Source organism: Numenius arquata, chromosome 3, assembly GCF_964106895.1.
Source record: "Numenius arquata chromosome 3, bNumArq3.hap1.1, whole genome shotgun sequence".
Lineage (NCBI taxonomy): Eukaryota > Metazoa > Chordata > Aves > Charadriiformes > Scolopacidae > Numenius > Numenius arquata.
The window spans coordinates 49,214,307-49,235,856 of NC_133578.1; the positions used below are offsets into that span (position 1 = coordinate 49,214,307).

Genomic DNA, 21,550 nt, shown 5'->3' on the forward strand with positions numbered 1-21,550 from the left:
GCCAGTAGATGTCATTGTAAATAAGGCAATGGTCTGGCTATCGCCTTCACACTGACACGACAGCCGGAGCAACATGCACAGTGTCCTGAAGCGTCAGCCTGTGGAAGAAGAGCATGTAACATAACTCATGTACTAAGAGGTGCTGTTGATTGTGACTTACTCCCTTTCTTAAAAGTGAAACAAGGATCATGGAAAAAAACCCAATTTCCTTCAGATGCATAACAAAAGCCTTTCAGATTTAAAAGATCGTGTTTGGGTGAATCTGTGCATTTAAACGCTCACTGTTTTCTGTAAGCAGTTGCCATCACATAGTTCCACACATGCCTAAAAGCTGCATGCTGGAAACAACCACTATAGGAGCAAGGTAAGTTTTTCTGTGTTTTCTTCTAGCTGGAAGTTTCCCCAGGCATTAAAAAAAAAAAAAAAAAATAGTTTTGAAGTCATTTCTGTATGGGGAGCCTGGACTGTGCATGGCCGTGTCAGTACTACCAAGCAGGCTCTGTAGGTCCAGCATGTTTTGGCTTAGCTGGACTTCCCTGAGCATATGGAAAGCTGCTGGGCAGACCTTGGGCAGTGGGTCAGTAAAGATTCATATAGGAAATCTGACCAGTTACTTGAAACCACTTTCTGCTTCAGTTTGCCGGCAGATTTGGGTCGACAGCGGTGCTCGCTTCAGCCGTGGCACCACCTTGACCTGACTCTCAGCGTGAGGTTCCAGAAAGCATTTGCCTACCTGTCTCTCTCAGTTATGACGTATCTTCATATCCCTGTGAGGACCAAGGCAGGTTCCTTGGTTTTACACAAGCACACTGCAAATGTGCGCCAGCTGGAAATAAATCTGTGTGATTACAGAAAGAGTTTTAATTGTGGACAAGACAACGCATTACTAAAATGTTCTTTTCCTGCCTGCCTTTTTTTTTTTTTTTTTTTTAATAGTTTATTGGATAACTGTCATTTTTACTGATCTGGATTTGACCCTCTGGGTCAGTGTACAGAGGGTATATTCAACCTACACTGCCCCCACCTCTGGCTTATGGCAATCAGGAAGTAATCTACTAATCTAGCTCTAACCCTGCAACGTGGCTATCTCAGAACGGGGTGGGAACACCCAGGATATCGGAGCAGAACAGCACGGGGATACACACACTGCCTAGGTGTGATATCGCTTAAATAATACTGAAGTCTCATGATTGTACTTCACTTTTCCCTAGTGACCGACACGGGTGTGTTGCATCATTTTGTAGAGTTTGGAGAGTTACTTGCACTAAGCTCTAGCTAAAAACAGGTCGAGATCCAAAAAAAGATTAAACTCAAGAGTTTTCTCTTGCACCTTGCACCCAGTAGTTCATGCAAGGGGAAAACGCGACTGACTGAACTGCTTTGTATTGAAAAAGAGAGCTCCACTTGTTTTTCTGAAAAGTGCGCGCTGCTGTTTAGTTGCGATTTACAAGCTGTTACTTATATGTCTGTACTGGACTTCCTTTCAGTTATAGCTTAAGGCTATATTCAGTCTCTTCAGAGTCAGTAGGCATCCCAGCCTGGGCACTGGGTCAACTATTCAGCACGCAGGTCTTTGAGTGCTAAGATGTGCTTCACAGTACTTGGCGCTTCTAGTACTTGGCACTCTTGCATTGGTAGGCGCTGTACAAATATTAGCTCATGCTTCTTACTGGCACTAAGAGTTACCTTTCCCATTTGGCAGGGAAAAAGCTACCCAGCAAAGGAATAAAACCACTAACCAAGTGAGGGGCTAAATAGTTAAAAAGAAATTATTTAGTTGCATATTCTTCTTGCTATCACTTTATTTTCTGAGTTTAAAGAGAGGCATAATATCACACCCACAATATAAGTACGATCCAGCTACAGCAGCAAAGACTTCATGTTAAAAACCAGTGTAGCAGATGCCTCCTGATGGGCTGGTTCAAAGCCTGCCCATTAGGGCGCTCGCAGTGACAACAGGGATCCCTCAGACTGAGCAGGGAAAAGCCGTCTACTTCTTGATGAGTGTTTTAACTACCAGCACCCCCTGCTTTTCCAGAGGGAAGTCAAGCATATCTGCTGTGTTTTGCAGTGAACTTAATAGCTGTGCCTATGGTGGTAAATAAAGCAAGGCAGGGCCCACTTTCTGGTCCTGGAACAAGGGCCATAAGACTCAAGAACATGTCCTGAGTCTGTACAGCTGAAATTTCCTGGGTATCTTCCTCCATACGGTCTATTGGGAACCATCACTTCACCCTGCCTGGGCCCTCTTACAGAAAGCTCTAGCTGACATTTGCCAAAACCATGCTGGAGAGCTTCCACTTGACCAAGGCCAAGTCCCATCTCTCTCCAGTCGCTGGTATGGGCAGGGCTAACACTTCTAGTGTGTTAGGAGTGCCATGTGCAGCAGTATGACCTGAGGCTTCACCAGTGCCTCTCTCCTTTCTGAATCCCGCCGGACCGCCTGTGTGACACCTTGTCCTCACTTTGTCTGGACACTTAAGTCTCTGTAAGCTGGCTGCTGCGTGGACACCACTGCACATGGCGTTTCTGCACCATGGTGGTATTTAGATGTCTCGTAAATGAGAGAGGCAGGCTGGCATATGCTTTCTGGCGTTCTCTACTGAATTTAGCCACTGACATTCATCCTGTTTCATTTAAGCTTTCATTTAAGCTCAACATGAGCCGGCAATGTGCACTGGCAGCCCAGAAAGCCAACCACATCCTGGGCTGCATCAAGAGAAGTGTGGCCAGCAGGTCATGGGAGGTGATTCTACCCCTCTACTCTGCGCTCGTGAGACCCCACCTGGAATCCATCCAGGACTTTGGAGTCCTCAACACAGGAAGGACATGGACCTGTTAGAATGGGTCCAGCGGAGGGCCACAAAGATGATCAGAGGGATGGAGCACCTCCCCTATGAAGACAGACTGAGAGAGCTGGGGTTGTTCAGCCTGGAGAAGAGAAGGCTCCGGGGACACCTCATAGCAGCCTTCCAATATCTGAAGGGAGCCTACAGGAGAGCCGGAGAGGGACTCTTTGTCAGGAAGTGTAGTGACAGGACAAGGGGTAATGGTTTTAAATTGGAAGAGGGGAGATTTAGATTAGATATCAGGAGGAAATTCTTTACTGTGGGGGTGGTGAGGCACTGGAACAGGTTGCCCAGGGAAGCTGTGGATGCCCCATCCCTGGAGGTGTTCAAGGCCAGGCTGGATGGGGCTTTGAGCAACCTGCTCTAGTGGGAGGTGTCCCTGCCCATGGCAGGGGGTTGGAACTCGATGATCTTTAAGGTCCCTTCCAACTCTAACCATTCTATGATTCTATGATTCTATGATTTTAGATGCCAAAATGCATCTTCTGAATTGTATTGTAAGCCTTTCTTGTGCTTCTCCTAATTTACAAAATGGGTGTATTAGTGCTTGTTCTGTTTGTGAAAGTCTGTTGTCTTTCAGCAGAAATTTAAGATTTTTGTGTCACAGAAGCCAGCACATAAGTGATTTCCACCATCTTTGTTATGTATGTGGTAAAACTAGGACCAACTGGTCCTGCGGTCAAAGCCAGGAGCATGTGGGTGCGACTGAGGAGGATGGGAGAAAGTAGAAATTGGGCCCCTTCTTCTTTCTCCATGAGAAAAGAGGACCTTTATGATTTGCAGCCTGGAAAAACGGGTGTGTGGGAAGAGCTGATTTTAGGCCAGGAGCAGGTCACGTATCTGTCTCAGGGAGAGCAGTAGAAGGTGGTTTTGAAAAGCTGTGTTTTAATAGTAGGTCTGCTCTAGGGGGCTAAGCCATCTCTAGCATGGGCAGAAAATTTGTTCTGTTCCTAACTTTGCACCATTTTTTCTTCATGTTTTTGCAGTAGTCACATCAATACCTTCAAACTGGTAATTAACCCCTCGATTAGCCATTTAAAACGAAGCTTTTAATTTCCTTGAAGTATGATTACCTGAGAGATCTCCTAATAAATGGCAGCTCCAGCCCTGTGTCAAGTTGGGTCACTTCTGTTGTGATGCTTAGAGATTTCAAAGCACAACTTTTGGGAACAAGGGTTCAGGAGTAGTTGCTGAATCTTAATATTAGTCTAACACTCTCGTTGGAATAACCATAACCCTTTATTCCTGGAGGTCTACAGAAGAAAATTATTGCGAACAGTGTGTACGTCACAGCCTTGAACACAATTTGGTTTTAATATATACTCCTTTATACTACACTATTGTTCTGTTGAACCATTTATTTGAATTCCCTCGATGCTCCTTTCACAACTGGCCCAACTTGTTTTAGTATCACAGAAATGAGATTTCAGAAATAGGTCTAGAGCTTGATCTCCTGTACATAAGTATACGGTCTTGCAACTGCTTGAGCCAAATATCTGTTTTCCACCCTCGTCTCATCAATCAGATATGCTCAAACGAGTTAAAATGTCACTTGAAGAAAGAAATACACATACGACAATATGCATACAACTTCGAAGAAGAGGTAAAGGCTCACAGGGTAGGTCAGCAACGTTCATACCAGGGAAACCTAGGAGGCCAGAAGCAGGGTACAATGAGAGAAATAGGAAACAATTTTGTAGGTCTTGGCTGAGCTTTCATTTGCAATAATTATCTAAAGCTGTGTGGAGGCTTCTCCTGGAGCCTTTCTCTCCCTTGACCCAATGACAAAAGAATCCATGTTACAAACTTTGCTGCGGGATATGTAATGGAAATGCAAAATGCAACATCGCTAGCTGGCCACCTTGTAAAATCCTGCCTAATGTTAATCCTACAGGGCTTGTTCAAGGGCTGAAAGCACTCTGAATGGGTGAAGGAGTGTGACCATTTCATGTATTCCTCTTGCAGATGTGCACAGAAGACACAATGGCTCCATTGGGTCACACCTCCAAAGTAGGTTGCCCTTGGAGAAATGGCCAGTGTTGTTCCACAAAGATAATTAAGAAGGTTCTGTGAAAGGACATTAGACCACACTTCACAACTGTGCGAATCAGTGGGAGAGCACACAGTTTGGCAAGGGAAGGAGGGGACTAACAGACCTGGCCTCCCTCAGAAGACTGCAGGGAAGCCCAGTCGCTTTCACAGAAGGGCCCGTGGATGTCTCCCTCTTTGCTCTTCCTTAGGGGCAATCTCCAGATAAGAAAGCGCTGGTCCTATTGCATCAGCTGCTGATAGCTTTTTGTGCCACTACTACCAAATCCATCCTAACACATTTCTCAAGGGTAAATCTAAACATTTCCTGGCAGCACATTGTTGGTGTGCCAAGGGTTTGTGTCTCCTTATCATGAGGAAGCACTTTGGTTTCACGGGGCGGCCCAGATGACCAGATTGCCCCGGCCCTCAGGTCTCTCCTGATTAACACCCCTCCAGCCGAAGGAGAGAGTTTACAGCAGGGCAGGAGAGGGCATGTTCAGAGCTACCATTTATAAAAAAGTGTTGGCAGTGTGTGACTTGGTCTTTGATATTGATTCATGTTATGACATTGCTCTGGTAACTGAATGTCCCAGACAGAGAGGTTTTATTGCATTAGATTTGGTCATGCCAGACTATACTTACACTACTTTTCCCCAGTCTTTCAGCCTCATTCACTGCTTTATCCTGTACAACTTCAGTCAACGGGCAGTTTGCTGAAGACTTCAGCGAGAATAAGAGTAGGCCAAACCATCACCACAAGTCAAATTTGCGGGTTCTCAAAAAAACACAGCCTCATGCTGCCAAGATTCCTCTGCACATCTGATGCTTTTGTGACCAAAAGGTCAAAACCACTGCTTAGGAAACTGTGTGTCCCAAAGTCAGTTCTTGCTCACCTGGGGGTGAGCTCGGCGGCCAGAGGGGCTGAGCCGGGGCTGAATTCACAGAATCTTCATGGTTGGAAGGGATCTTCGAGATCATCGAGTCCAACCAACAAAAAAACCCCAAACCAACAAAAAGAACCCCCAAAAAACAAACCACACACAAACAGACACAAACCAACAATCTCGGGCACTAGAGCATGCCCCGAAGTGCCATGTCTACACGTTTCTTAAATACCTCCAGGGATGGTGACTCCACCACCTCCCTGGGCAGGCTGTTCCAGTGCCTGACCACTCTCTCAGGAAAGTAATTCTTCCTAATACCTAATCTAAACCTCCTCTGCCCCAACTTCAGACCATTTCCTCTGCTCCTGCCATTATTCCCTTGGGAGAAGAGGCCAACACCCACCTCTCTACACCCTCCTTTCAGGGAGTTGTAGAGGGCAATGAGGTCTCCCCTCAGCCTCCTCTTCTCCAAACTAAACATGCCCGGTTCCCTCAGCCTCTCCTCGTATGACTTGTTCTCCAGACCCCTCACCAGCTTGGTGGCTCTCCTCTGGACACGCTCCAGCAGCTCAATGTCCTTCCTGTAGTGAGGGGCCCAGAACTGAACACAGCACTCGAGGTGAGGCCTCACCGGTGCCCAGTACAGAGCCACCATCACTTCCCTACTCCTGATGGCCATGCTATGGCTGATCCAGGCCAGGATGCCGTTGGCCTTCTTGGCCACCTGGACAAGAATTCAAGACATGTCTGCAGCCGGGACCGATCCCCAGCCATGCTCTGTGGCAGCACATGCTGCCCCTTGCCCTGCTGTACCCTGTTACTGAGGCGTTGCTCCGGCAGCCATCGTCCCACTGAAAGACATCTGCCCAGAGCAGCCACCAGGTGTGGGACATGCTCAGTCACCCCTCGGCCATCTTTGGATTTCTCTTGCTTGGGCAGGATGGATTTAAGCTCATGGGTATGCTGAGAAGTGGCAAATGCTTCAAAGAGTGTACCAGGAAGGAAGCCAGCTCACCCCCTGGGGCAGGGAGAGAGAGGGGAGCTTGGGGCTTTCCTCAGCTCGCTCTTAAATTTCCACCCTGGACAGTGTGTGTGTATATTTATGAGAAAATTGAGCAGAGGCTACGCATTGCCTGACACAGTGAATACCAGGGATAAGGTATTCCAGCCTCTTGATTTCACAGATTTATCCAAATGTGAGGCAGTAGCTCTCCCCAGACAAAATAGGAAGTGAATGTAATGGATATCTAAAAAGGGATCATCAGGTGGGGATAGTTTGGTGGTGAGGGAAGTGCTCATTTCAGGCTGCAGGAACAGAAAGTGCTGCTGCCGTCACTGCTCCCGAAATGGCACAGCTTGGTCCCGCATCCCCTGGGGCTGCCGGATCCCAGCGGGCCAGCACCCCCGGGGGCAGCTCCTCTGCAGGAAGCCACCAGGAGGCCTTGGCAATGGAGGGCACTCGGTCCCTCGGGAGAGCAGCTGCCTTGTTGACACCCAGGCTCCTTTAGCACCCTTCCGAGAAGAATCTTACACCTTTGGCTGACTTAGTGCTGCGACTGATAACCCTTAAAGAAATTAGTCACAGTATGCTGTACAGGCGTGAACCAGTCCCATGGGTATATTGTTCCTACACATCTACTATTGGAACTGACTTGGCTCTAGCTACGCTACGGTGAACTTTGTGGCCCAATTTAGTCTGTTGATTTTAAAGCTTTTATGGTGTGATCTCTTGGTTACCTCATTGCAAAATACTTAATGGCTTAAGCAGTCGAAAAATAAAAGCATTTTATTTGAGCTTTGTGCTAATGCAAAAAAAGGTGAATGAGGCATGCAAGGAAGCTATAATGCATTGCCATAATGTAGGTAGCAGTACACCATTAATGCTGGTGGGATTTTCTTCAGCAATTTTTTTCTTTTCTTTTCTTTTCTTTTTTTTCTTTTCTTTTCTTTTTTTCTTTTCTTTTCTTTTCTTTTCTTTTCTTTTCTTTTCTTTTCTTTTCTTTTCTTTTCTTTTCTTTTCTTTTCTTTTCTTTTCTTTTCTTTTCTTTTCTCTTTTCTCTTCTTTTCTCTTCTTTTCTTTTCTTTTCTTTTCTTTTCTTTTCTTTTCTTTTCTTTTCTTTTCTTTTCTTTTCTTTTCTTTGATAAATAATGCAATCAAGAAACTCAGAATTGCTAGAGAATGTGTTGACAAGCAGTTTTGCTTGGAAAACAATTTTTAAAGTTTCAAGAGCTAGTATTACATCTGGACATTTTCGAAACAGTCTGCTCAACCAACTTCAATTTTAAGTGGTTTCTTCCACTGCCCAGCATTGTTGCTAGCAGCTTCCAAGCCCCACTTTTCCCATCACGTGCTGCTGGACTTGCTCAGCACTGCATTGCTGCACCTGTTATAGATGGGATTAGAGATGTAAGGGATTCCCAGAAAGTCTTATGAAAGAAGTAAGATTTCTTGTATAATGTCTTTCCTTTTGTGAAAAGATCTACATACCCTACAGTAAAATCCCTAAACTTTATAAGGAGCTATTAACTATTAACTAGGCCTCCTCAGCCTTTCTCATCTACAGGGTTTTATCTGGGCATTCTCAAAGCACACTTATCAGTTCACAGAATCATAGAATAACAGGTTGGAAGGGACCTCAAGGATCATCTGCTCCAACTTTTCTTGGCAAAAGCACGTTCTAGACAAGATGGCCCAGTACCCTGCCCAGCTGAATCTTAAAAGTGTTCAATATTGGGGAATCCATCGCTTCCCTGGGGAGATTATTCCTATAGATGATTTTTTTTTCATTGTGAAAAAGTTGACACCCTTGTGGTTATAACAGTACGCTTCTTCCCTAAACATGAGGGAAAAGTTGAATTAGGAAGGATTTTCTAAAGAAAAAAAAAGAATGTGGAGCATTAACCAACCCAATTTTGCCTTATAACCCAAAAAAAGGAGTCCTAGTTCATGCACCCAGCAGAGAACAAGACAGAAGAGGTAGCTGGAGCCTGACCTGAAGCCCCTTCTGATGATTAGATGCTAAACACTGTGTTAACTACTTTTTCACAGCTGTGGAGCTACACAAGCAAACTTTATTTTAGCAAGGTTACTGTATTTTGAAAGTCTTTGCAAGATGAGGAGAAGCTTAGTAGAAGCTCTCTAGATGAGTGTCATCTGTGGTAGCTTGCATTTGCCTGTTTCTCTGTCATTTGGGACAAAAGGTGATTTACTGTGGGGTTTGGCTATTGATGCGCAGCACACAAATACCAACATTATTATGTATGGATAAAATATAGAGCAGCAGATGAGAAAACGATTCATTCTGGTAAAAGGCACAAATAGTATTCTTTTAAGAAAGAATGTTTTCCTGTGTAATTTCCTCAAGTCTTTGGCCTTGAGAAATCACCCATTCAAACTACTGCACTGGGTAATTTTCCTTTCCATCTCTTTTATATTGCCAGCAAGTACCATTAGATGTCAATATAGTGATAGCTTTATGTCCTAAAATAAAATCATGTTTGCAGTTTGTTCTCTTTCTTTGCTATAAAGATAAGAGATTTCTCCTTCACTGGTAGTCAAAGTCTAGAGATACTATGGAATGAGCTTGCCTTTCCTTGATCAAGTCAAGAACATTTCCCTTGCCTGTTTCCTAGACTATGAATTGTTTATTCATTTTCCTAGTTGTCCTAATCAGGTCCATTGGGTTTTCACAGTTGTTCCTACTTGATGTTTTCACTTGTATTTTATTAAAGCAGTTTTCCAAAGGAGTTACACAAAAAGAAGCAGGATGAAGTCATTTTCGTCGGAGCCGAACTTGAGACAAACTAATCAATCCAGCTTCCCACTTCCTGTCACCCTTGTGCACACATGCAAAGGTCTCCACCTGATTGAACCCAAAGCTCTGCAGCTCAGGCCCACCCTAAATCTGAGAAATTACAAGGTATAGCTCAGGACACCAGTTAGAGAACTTTTTAAAGAGTCTCTGAATGAAGCAGCTCTGTATAGGAAGCTGTTGTTCTGCCTAACAGACTTGTTCCCATTTCTCTCAGATGCGTGCCCATTGTGATCCCTTTGTGAAGTTTAATTTTTTTGCCATCGCAAGGAAGGTGCCTCCTCTGAAACTAGTCAAAATGATATAGTTGTGTCTCTGTCCTCACTTTTCCCAGAAACACCATCAGATTTTTCTCTAGAGAACTGAGCGGAGTGAAAATTATTATCTCCCTGTTCACAGCTGTTAAAGGGATGGTGCAGTTGTTGCACTAAGGCAGAGACAAGTGGTGTGGTTTCGGGACCGCTCGTTAAGAAAGTATCAATTACTTGAGGGAATTATTGGTCTCTTTGTAATTTTTTTCTAAGCTTAGGAACAGAAAGAGACATTTCACCAGCTTTGCTTAATAAGGTAATAGGAATAGGTATTGCTGGTGAGAATGGCAGGAATATCTGACTGAATGTTATTTGTCTTCTTTTTAATTAGCACGGAAGTGGAGACTGCTTTTGGATACTGAGATCCTCATTCCCTTGCTTATGGGTGAACTCCCATTTTAACGATTCTGCATCAGGGACTGGTATTATTTGGACAAGAGGTTTTTCTGACAAAAGGGAGATTCTTGTTCATAAAGGTGGAGGTCTAAAACTAAGCTGAATTTCATTATTTTGTATTTTATTGATTTCATTTTAGCTGCAATGTGCTTATTCGCAGTTTGTGCTCACTCTTCTGCACTTTCAATTAACAATTTTTCTTTTCTTTCCAAGGTAGTAGAACAAAACTAAACGACCTCTCCTTTTTTTTTCAGGTGTAAATTTCTTGTGATATCTCAAAACCTATTTCATACAGAAAGCAGCACCTGTTTTGGAACAGAATAAAGAAAGGTCTTGATAGAAATTTATTGTGTTTCTTACAAGTGCATTGCATGGAATTAAGTTAGTCTTGACTTTCGTCATCGTGCTTAACAGGCTAATGGCACAAGGCAGCAAGGGCACACAAGCCAGCCAGGCATAAGATAATTTGATTGGGGAAAGTAGGTAGTTTTTTATTTCATTTCACATGTTCTGGTCCAATACTAAGGTCTCATTGAACCAGCTGTTGAATACACACTCTGGTTAGCTGAAGAGCCAGACCTAAGAGAATGTCCCACTGAATGCAGCTGACTGTAGCAGAGGTGGGAACTGGGAACTGAAGGAACTGTGCATGTTTAGTTTGGAGAAGAGGAGGCTGAGGGGGGACCTCATTGCCCTCTACAACTCCCTGAAAGGAGGGTGTAGAGAGGTGGGTGTTGGCCTCTTCTCCCAAGGGAATAATGACAGGAGCAGAGGAAATGGTCTGAAGTTGGGGCAGGGGAGGTTTAGATTAGATATTAGGAAGAATTACTTTCCTGAGAGGGTGGTCAGGCACTGGAACAGCCTGCCCAGGGGGGTGGTGGAGTCGCCATCCCTGGAGGTATTTAAGAAGCGTGTAGACATGGCACTTCGGGGCATGCTCTAGTGCCCGAGATTGTTGGTTTGTGTCTGTTTGTGGGTGGGTGTGGGGTGTGGTTGTGGGTGTTTGGTTTGGTTTTGGTGTTGGTGTTCTGGGATTTTTTGGGTGTGGTTTTTTTTTGTTTTTTGGGGGGTTTTTTTGTTTGTTTGTTTTTGGGGTTTTTTTGTTGGTTGGACTCGATCTCAAAGGTCCCATCCAACCAAAAATATTCTGTGATTCTGTGATTCTGTGGTATTCTGCATTGAAAGCAATTCAGCTTTTGAACCAAAACTATATCTGTAGCAACATGTGCTGCAAAACCCCAACAGATAATAGTCACGTCATTTAATGAAGGTACTTCGTCATTTCAGTCAACATTTAAGATACATAACGGGGTGAACTGGAAACCTAATTTCTGTTCTAATGGTTTATGTTGTTCCTTGTAGAGTCTGACTATCTTCTTCAGACTTTTGCCACTGCTGGCTATTAAATAATTCAGTTGTCACTGCTGGAGCTGTTTGGAAAGCTGAGTACTGCTCGGCTTGAGAAATAGTGAAATAAGTGTGTGACTTAAATGTACAGCCAGACCAAGGGGCTTCTTTTTTTCCATGGGTATATGTCTAATTTTCTTTACTATTCTTTACTAATTTATTATTTTTATTATTTACTAATTATTCTTTACTAGATCTGCAAGTGAAATGGAACAGCAATTATCACACACTTTCTTTTAACACACTGATAGCATAGCACCATTAAAGTACTATTTCATTTCAAAGCTCTTGCTTTATTAATTTAATTTTAATCAGGCAAATATCAGTTAAACTAGAAAAAAAAAAAACATTTATTAGCCAAATCAGCAATAATCCATTAGTAATTGCCATTCACAGTAGCAATTTCATTGCAAAAAACAACAGACCTCATACAATTGCATAAACTCTCCTTGTGGGAATCTGAGTACTGATTAATTTCAGTCTGAACAATTACGTTATTTCTTATCACCACGGTTTACTTAGTACATTGGAAGGAATGTGAAAATTCATTAGAAATTTTCAAGTACATTTCACTGTTAAAAGTCATGCGTTAAACTGGATTAGTTGCCTACCACGAAAAGAATATAGATTAATTCCAGTAAAAGCACTAGCCGAATGCCACAGTGAATTACAGCAGCTTCTGGCAGGACAGGAATATTGCAGCTAAGAACACATGCACGTTCTTATTTCTTTGGCAGATTCTTTCCTAGTCTTTGTTTGGATCTGTTGCTCTTGATGAGCAGACTGTGCTCCAGATTCACTCTGGTTGTCTGGAATTAGCCTCTCACCACTCTGCCTTTCAGCGGTTGGGGTTGCCGGTGATTGCTCAGGATGGGACAAGGTGCTTCCCCGTCGGCAGAAGACAGGATTGTGCGGAACTGAGCCAGCTAAATGGGGCGAGGAAGGAAGGGTTATATTCAGCTTTTCATTCTTATATTGCATGTCAGTGAGAAATTGTTATACTTCCCAACTAGCTTTCTATTTAAAAAAAAAAAAAAATTAAGCTTCAGAATATTGAATTAATCCAATGGTGAGTCAGGATTTATGCTGCCACAGAAGTACTGGGAGAAATAACCATCTTTGAATATCCTACTCACCCCTATATCCAACTATCACAGAAACTTTCAGACACTGGTACCACTCTGTTATCACCTATGTGAAAAAAACTGGGGTTTGATAAATTAAAAATTTCGTCGATTGTGAAAGTAAAACACAATGCCTTAGAATGAATTAAACTTTGGTTTAAATGTTGCTTTTTTATGTCAAATGATTTGTACTTAACTTCTGTTCCTTATCCATTGAATAGCCCAATTAATAACACCTTGAATAAATATTAAGGATCTTCAGAATACCTAATTTATTTCTACATGTGTGCTTTTATTTTCAAAGATTCAAAGTACTTAACTAGCCTTATCTGGACAGTTAGTAGTTCAAACACCTTTGGAAGGACAAGTGGCAATAATTTAACTGCATAAAACAATTTCGTTAGAGTTTAGAAGAGAAAAAATAGTTACCTCAATAAGGCCAGTGAGAGATATTTAGCTTGTTCTATAGACATTATTAGGAAATAATACAACAATAAAGCAATTGGTACAGCTCCTGACCACTCTATGATAGCACTGGACGGAGAACTATACTCTGGCTACGTGACCTTGTGGCATGTGACAAAACTCCCCGCTCAGGCAGGTTTTTGGCTGAGATTAAATGAGAATATGAATTTCTTTTGGGGAATCTTGTAGGAATGAAGATGGGAAGAAGTCAGCTTTCTGCCTTGCTTCTGCTTTGGGAAACACAGTGCTGCACGGAAGTTTAAATAAGCGAATTGCCTTTCTTGAACTAATGGAAGCAACTCCACCAATCTGAAGTCATTTTATCTCAATTCCCACAAGACTTTGTAAGATGTGAGTAGCCTTACCTGGCTGAGGCAGAATCATAAGTATTTATCAAGAGCAATAATGTGGTGTAAAGGTACTACTCATTTTACAGTAAAAATGAGACAAATAAACCTAATAAAATGCAGCGACAAAACGTAAAGTGATAAAGACACTCAAGCTAAAAGACAAGAAGGGTCTTATTTCTTGTAATACTGTACCTGCTCTGAGCTGATAATAATGGGCTCTTTAAGGATAATCCAGATGACACTCTCGTGGAGAGGAGGATGAGTCAGAGAGCCATTGTAGGTCCAGTAATCCAAGGATTTAGGCAACAGGCTTGAAGGATCAAAATCAGAAAAGGGAGCTTGCTTACCCTGTAGAAGATACACTGAGTTAATGAAACCCATGAGTAAGGTAAGATTAACAACTCAGGCTACAAGGGAGTGTGTTCCTAAATCAGAGGAGGTCCTTTCAAAATGCTAGTGTTTTCTCATAGCATCAGCAGTGAGTTACTCGCCCTGATGATAAGTTTCACACTGAGATACATCTAGGCAGGCACCCCGGACAATGAGCAGCGTTACTTAAAAGAACAAAGAAGAAACAAGTTCCCTCCCAAATGGTGTCTGATACCAAAGAGTTAAGTCATCACTGAATAAAGGGTTGTATTGCGGTTTGGTTTTTGTGTCTTTTTTTTTCTTTTTTTTTCAAAATACTGAACTCTGTGCCCCAGAGCAAGCAAAACACTTCAGTGTATAATTAATTTTCAGCTGTCTGTTGAGGCTAAAGGGAGGATTCACACATGTTGATAATGTTTGTATGATCAGGGTCAAATTCTACATTCCTTTTTAAAATCCTGTGGGAGATGCTGTATTGTATTTTTAACGTGCTTCACAAAGACTCAGATATTCAGATTCTATCTCTGCTTATCTTGTGCCTTTGAGAGGCTTAGTGGGAATAGTCACTGCTTTACAAGACAGCTTAAGAAAAGTGCAGTTCTGGTGTTATTTCTGCTTCTTTTTTTTCCTCCTCCAGCTGAGTGAAACTTCAGTTCAGTTCTTGTAAGGCTGTGCTGGTGATGGACACCAGGGGTAATTTTAAATAGGCAGATGGATGGAAGCACAGGGTTGGGTAGGAATCAGGAACTGTGTACTCTTGCACAAAGAGCCCATAGCTGTCTACAGGGTGAAGCTCCGACAATACAAAATGTCTCATGGGATCCTGAAAACTCATGGCCAGGATCATGCTTTCAGCTCCCACATCTTCAACAGTGTTCATCTCCTTCAGCTGAACCCCCCACGCTATTCTGAAGTCTTCAAAAAGGCTGAATAGATTTTAATTTAACTCTTCTGTATATCACCATGCTCAGGCTGTGCTGCCGTGTACCTTAGTCTTTACTGAATCCAAGGCCTTCAAAACACCCTTCAGGTTTTCATTGCATAAGCCAAGCTGTAAACAAAAAATATACTTTAAAATCCTAAATAGATAACAACAGTTTTATTCTAACAGAATCAAGAATAAGAATATGCTTTATAAATGTTGATTAGTTTAGCTTTGTAAACTCACTGTGAACAAGACAAAATTTAGAACTTTTGAGGAAATAACAGGAAGTTTTCCTTCGGCTTTGCAGAGTAACGCAAACTGGTGCAAAAATAATCTGTGGTTCAGAAGTATATCATTGCTTTGATCATATGTGCTTAGCCTTGAAATTCACTTTGAAAGCAGTCACATGGGTGATTTTGCTGATATCTTTTTTTGCAATGCGAACTATGAGTAGTTATATTTTCACGGTATATAATAATATATAATCATATTTGATGATATTTTCTTGATATAACAAAGTCCTTAATAATAAAGAATTCTTTTTCCTGCCTCGGTTGGTTTTGGAAGGCTAAATATGTCACATGCACAGATTCAAGATTTCTTGGAGTTTTGATTTAGAATTTTCTCTTCTGGCCGATAGACAGCAACAGCGCACGTGACTCAAACTGTCTTTCTGTGAAAGTTCCCATCATCGTAAATGGAGTGGAAAGCAAACACAGAAGGTGTGAGCCTTGCCTGTTGCGAAGATGGATGAAACACCACAAGCTCACTAGCACCCACGCCTTTAAAGCACAGCTCGATCTTGTAAGGCTCTGTGGGTGAAATGGGGATTTGGGTAAAACATCCGTGCGGTAACGTGGGCAAAGTCGGCAATAAGGGCTAAAGCAGGGTAAGTGACAGTCACCTCCACTGATTTGGCACAAAGACACGGTTTTTCCTAGTCCTCCTCGCTGACCTCAGTTTTGATAGAGAAAGGGAAGAGAGACACACGTGTTTTCGGTGTGTCGGTAACCGACCTTCAGGAAAACAGTGACAATTGCCAAGCCATCCGGCTTGTCGGAAGCCTCGGCTGCATTCGAATACTTGTCGGCGTTCCAGTGGACAAGGTGAAGCTAAAAAAGCAATTGACAGGATCGGTTTTTTTGCTGGTTCTACTACAAATAAATGCCGCAATTCGAGTAAAAGGGTTAGAAACGCCACTCTGCGCTCAGGGGCTGACTGTGAAACTGAGAACGTGCTTGTGAACGCCTGCAGATTTATGGTGTTCTGCTGAATTACCCCGGCATTGTCAGGTCTCACACCCAGGCTTTATCTTGGGGTAAGCAGAACCGCACCTATTCCTGAAAGCAATTTAGAGGTAAGTTACACAGACACGTGGAAAAATCACAGCTTACAAGGGGCATATATTTTTCTAACTCTATGGTTAACAGTCTCCTGTGCATGCCTTTATTTCCATGTCTTTAAAAATGTAGTACGTTAATGAGGTGTGTAACCACTTTGTTATACACGGTGCAATATTTATGCACAATAGTCCCATTTACTGCAAAAGATTGATGATTTGGCCATGAGGATCACAGCTGTGGAGGGTTTATATTCAACACAGGTCTTTCAACAAGTATTTGACGGTATTTGCTTTAATAGAGTTTTAAGGAACTTTTGTTCAGCCTAGTATGTTGCATATTATATCTTGAGCTATTTTTTGTGAAATAAAAGTTTCCAAAACTTACAGAACTTGGAAATCATAACAGTTTCTTTAAATACCTTCTCGCCTATGAATATGCTTAGCAACTATGTAACTCTATGGCAATAGTCTGGATTATTTGTATAATCTTTCAGCAACACGGTCACAAAAAATATCAAAACCTCTTAAAATACAAGGAGGGGATTCTAAAATATAGAAACAGAACATAGAAATTATCATATAATGCACATTATCTTAAAATTCTGATTTAAATCGGATTTTTTAAAAAAACTTCTGGCATTTTTTGAAGCTGAATTGCTGTCTTTTCAGTTTAACATCTTTACTGTTTCAACATATTTCAAACTATTGATTCAAAGCAAACTACTAAACACTTAATCGTGTGCTGCCTAAACACAGCTTAAGTGCACTATCTCTTTATGGCAGAAAGCAATTCTAAAGGAACACCCCTTTCTTATCTTGGCTGTATCAAATGAGATAGCTTTAGCACTCTCAACAGCAGAAAATTTCCTCTTAGGAACACACTTCTGGCTGCGTGCTTCTAATGCCTAAATGAAAAATGAATAATCCATCTCATTTGTTTGTCATGTAATGTTCCTAAAATCTAAAAAGCTGCCAAAGATAACGTTACATGAATTGAACGCGAGTTGTTTGTTGATGATGTTGACTATTAGCAGGACACTGGAAAACAAATAAAAACCGTTACTTTAGAAATGGTTTTTAATTTTTATAAAACAGACCTTGCTTCATTATCTCAATGTACTTGACAGCTGCTAGCGCCCTTGCTAGATAACTTTTTTACCTCTTTCTCTTCATTAATTACTTCTGGGTTTCCTTCTTATTTGCTGTCCTTGAAAAGTCAGAAAAAAACCTACCTTATAGTGGTCAGCATGCTTGTACCTGTGAGGAGCTCCAGAAACAATTATACTGGGGAATTTGGTGATCAGACTTTTTCAAAAGCAGCTGATTTAGTCTCAAGCTGAATATGCCTATACAGCTGACCTTTTTAACATTTAGCAGATGTTACTTACTTTTCTATCTGCACCTTTCAGCCCTATTTCACTATTTAGATTATCTAAATTTAGATTAATAAGTCTTGTACTGAACACAAAACCCAATTTGCTCTTGCAAAACCAGTTTTGCACATGCAGAGATGGCATTGCTTTTGCAAAATAAAATAACTGTCAAAGCTATCCACATATGCTTTTTCTTTTTCCTGGGGATAATGTAGGTGAATGGACTTTGAAAACTTGACCTTAACTTTTCTTTCATTGACTCTACCTCTGAGGCATATTTCCTTCCATCCACCGTGTGCTCTGAGCCTTGTTCATCAGTTTGGCCCCAATGGAAATGAAACTGCCGCAATCTGTATGTTCCAGTGAGAGGTCCACCAGTCAGCGCTACAAATGCATGAAGTATGGGAAAAACATCAATCAATAAAGTCTTCCTGACAGGTGAGTTACAGATCTCAAAGATTTCATAACATGCAAGCAGTTTTCTCCACGTTAACATATTAACAACTTTTGATATTAGATTATTTGTAAACATCTGGAGGAAAAAAAAAAAACCAACAGTTTGTGCAGTTAAGCCAAAATTATTGAAGGTTTTAATTCTAGGTATGTATATGAGTTCATTGGTTACAGTAAATCTACACCTCTCCTCGACACAGTTCCAAAATTCGGGTGAAATATTTGAGAACACACCTTCTACCCTAGAGAGAAAATAAAAGGAAAAATAATGCAGAAAAACAACAGTTTGCCAGAAACAGTAATTTTAATAACTGCACAACAAACTGTCCTACCTCTTGGAATTCACTTCTCATTAAAATTTGTATTATTTAAGAAAGTATTTTAAAGGCCTCTTTCTTCACAGAATTAACAGTTACAGGTACTTGAAGTTTTCTGAATTTAGATTATGAGATACCACAGGTATACTCGGATGTTATGGACACTGTTTATCGGTCATTATCATTAATTCCTTGCTTACGAGCACATAAATGTGTATTGATTGCCACTGTAGCGATAGGCACCTGCCATTGGGAATGATGCTTAGCAATGTGCCTGGAATTCTTGCAGCACTTGCGATATTACACATCAGTACAAATAAATCTCCTTTGCTATCAAGGTAATAAGACTCTCTGAGGAAAAAAACCTTGTCCAGAGTGATTCCATATGGAGTTATTCTGTGAGTAACTTTTATATATGTATGAGTCTCCCATCCCATGTTGATTTTAAAAAAAAAAAAAAGCACAACTGAGTAACTGTGTTTAGAAACTCTGCTCCTAGTTTACCCTCCCCACAACAGTGATTATCCTGGAGGTTTCCTACTGAGAAATTACCAGTCCTTTTGCCATTAACACAAGAACACTTGCCAAAAAGTCCTAATTTTAAAGAACATAATTTGGATCTTCTGTGACGCTTAAAGCATGTTGCCAACTAGTACAACAAAGTTAGCAAGCATACCCTATTCTCCTGAAAAGCAACTGGTCTTGTTTTCTATATAAATTAGAGAAAAAGAGAATGAAACCAGCAGATTTCTCACATCCCCCTCTCCGGATCCCCCTGTTACTAACCTGATTGATTGTCCTTATCCTCAAAATTCACATGGAATGAATGTCCCACATTGACGATCTCTTTGCATGTGGAAGGCTTCCAGGTGATCTGGAGAAGTCCCAGAGATGCATCTTTTTTGACTTCCTTGGTTTGAATATCAATAGGAGATTGACGGTCTCCATTGGCAATAGGGTATAATTTGTGCCAGTGGTCAGGTCCTAGGCAAAATAAATAAATAATTGGTGTTTTCTACTTCTAATTCTGTACCGGTGCTGAATTCCTGTCACTTTCCCTTGGAACCAATTGTACACGTAATACTTAATATGTTAATAATCCATGTAATTTTGAATAATTCTTATAAGGAAAGAAAAAAGAAATAATCAATATATTATAAATAAATCTGATTTTCTGTTAAAGATAGCTTTTACCATTGTTTCCTTGATAACTCCAGTTCAAACTTGCCATTTTTTTCTTCTTGCAAAGTACTGTCTCCTTTAAAAAGAATCTACTGGTGCTAATGAAAGCTGTTATGACAAGATCTCTGCTTTGATTCTCTTCTGAATTTCTAACTTATGCCTGGGTTTTTATATGCCTGCTTAAACAGTAAAGACAGTAATATTTTCTAACCAACCTTTATTGATTTCATATGATTTCAGAACGGTATGAGAAACTGTGATAAGAGAAAGGATTGTAATAAGGAAACAGTGTGGTTTGCACCCTGTTTACTTTTTGATTCAGTACATATATTAAGAAAGATATGAGTTAGATACCAAATTAAAATATACATAATTTTAACTATTCAAATGTTGTCCAAAGACCTTTTTACTAAATCTTCATAATCCAAAGGATAACTATGGTATAAAAGTGCAGACAACACAGAAAGCAATGGATTCTCAGCCTTCTTGAAAACCCATGTCAATGATTTAAGACATCTATGTGTGGCTTTTAGAACATTAATTTTGACAATCACTAAAAAACAATCAATCTCAGTAGCTTTTAGTGGCAGAAAACAAATAACAACAACAGTGTGACACAAAATGGTCAATATCTAATTAAATATTATATGAACGACTAGCAACTCCCTCATTAATAAAAGAGGAGGTCCAAAGCCTGCTAAATCCTACCAGCTTCAGATATTTTGGGAATTATCTCAAGCCTTTTTTGTACTGCTGGGAATCTTCAAGGCAATCTTCTTGGGGACTGATACTTGATTAAGTGCATGATTGAAGTCCAACTTCCAGTTTTCTCCTAAGTAGGTCCTATCCTGTAGTTCAAGAATATTTACACACAATCACCTATTTCTTCAGTAATACGGTACCATGCCCTGACTCTGTTTTAAAGCTAATTTCTACTAATACATACAGTGGGTTGCCTGGCTTAAATTCTGTCTCATGTGTGTTTAAAAGCAGGATTGTATTTTTTAGGACCCTGTGCTTGACAAGTACTGCAGCATAATTCAATAGTTGTGTTATTATCTATATTTGTAACCATTTGAACTGAATGTATGGAGTAATTATTTCTACATAAAAAAAGGTTTATCATAGACTATGTAAGCATTGCCTTGTCATCCTGCGTTGCAGAAATGGGCCCTGTTGACATTTTCCTGTTTTTCTTACAGACTATTCTCAGTAGTAGGAAACTACTGATATCTGCCCTTGCAGATGTCCACAGATGACGTCAGGAATTTCTGATACCATTGTGCAAGTAACACATGTAAAACTTGTGGCATCGATTCCTAGGAATATGACAGCTTTTAGGTGCATCCCAGTTAATAAGTGGATTACAATTTTCTGTTAATTTTTTGTTGTTGCTCAGAAATTATGTTTTATCAGAATGGAAAATGTTCCAAAGAAAATTACCACCATGAACTTCTGCTGAAAGAGAGACAGCTTCACCTGCTTAGTCCCTGACCAATTTCCCAGCCATTATTACTAAGATGATATCAGTGTTTCACTACGTAATGACATTTCTGCTTGAAGTGAAGGGTACACAATTTATGGTCCTTGGGCAGCCTTGCTATGTAACCTATGTGAGAAATTAAGAGAGCCAAACTAATAGATCAGCTGGAAATATTAGATATGCTGGCCCTGGCCAGTTATTAACTTGTAGTTCTCCAGCAGGGAGTCTGAAGACCTCAGTAACCAGGCTAGTGTCAAGCCTTCAGCACCCTGTTGGGGCAAGGGGAACTGGGAAGCTTGATGATGTCTTGGCTGCTACGGTCTGGAATGGCTGTGATAAATTACTGCCATGTTTAGTGCTGAAACAGACCCAGGCTGGTGTTGGTGACCAAGTTTTGAGGCTTTGGAAACCAAACCTGGTTCCAGGCACTAATAAGATTCAGCCCACTGCTCTGGAGAACCAAGCTGTAAGGCAGGC

At 41.1% G+C, this 21,550-nt stretch overlaps 1 protein-coding gene across 1 annotated transcript; it reads right to left on the reverse strand.

Moving 5' to 3' along the window:
• Nucleotides 1-12,505: 12,505 nt before the first annotated feature.
• Nucleotides 12,506-19,639, reverse strand: LOC141463490 (carbonic anhydrase 1-like). The gene is made up of 7 exons (XM_074145927.1): nucleotides 19,603-19,639; nucleotides 19,195-19,392; nucleotides 17,904-18,022; nucleotides 15,940-16,035; nucleotides 14,987-15,049; nucleotides 13,822-13,977; nucleotides 12,506-12,616 (listed from the first exon to the last, which is right to left on the reverse strand). The coding sequence occupies exons 1-7, from the start codon at nucleotides 19,637-19,639 to the stop codon at nucleotides 12,506-12,508; spliced, it is 780 nt and encodes a 259-aa protein (XP_074002028.1).
• Nucleotides 19,640-21,550: the final 1,911 nt, after the last annotated feature.

What these genes read in the sequence shown, in the direction of transcription:
- LOC141463490 (XM_074145927.1), bottom strand. Translation starts at nt 19,639, where the DNA reads ATGGCAAGTTTGAACTGGAGTTATCAAGGAAACAATG. An exon ending in GAGTTATCAAGGAAACAATG is followed by an intron (nt 19,393 to 19,602) that starts GTAAAAGCTATC and finishes TATTTTGCCTAG; the next exon opens with GACCTGACCACTGGCACAAA. An exon ending in TTGTCACTGTTTTCCTGAAG is followed by an intron (nt 15,050 to 15,939) that starts GTCGGTTACCGA and finishes TTTTGTTTACAG; the next exon opens with CTTGGCTTATGCAATGAAAA.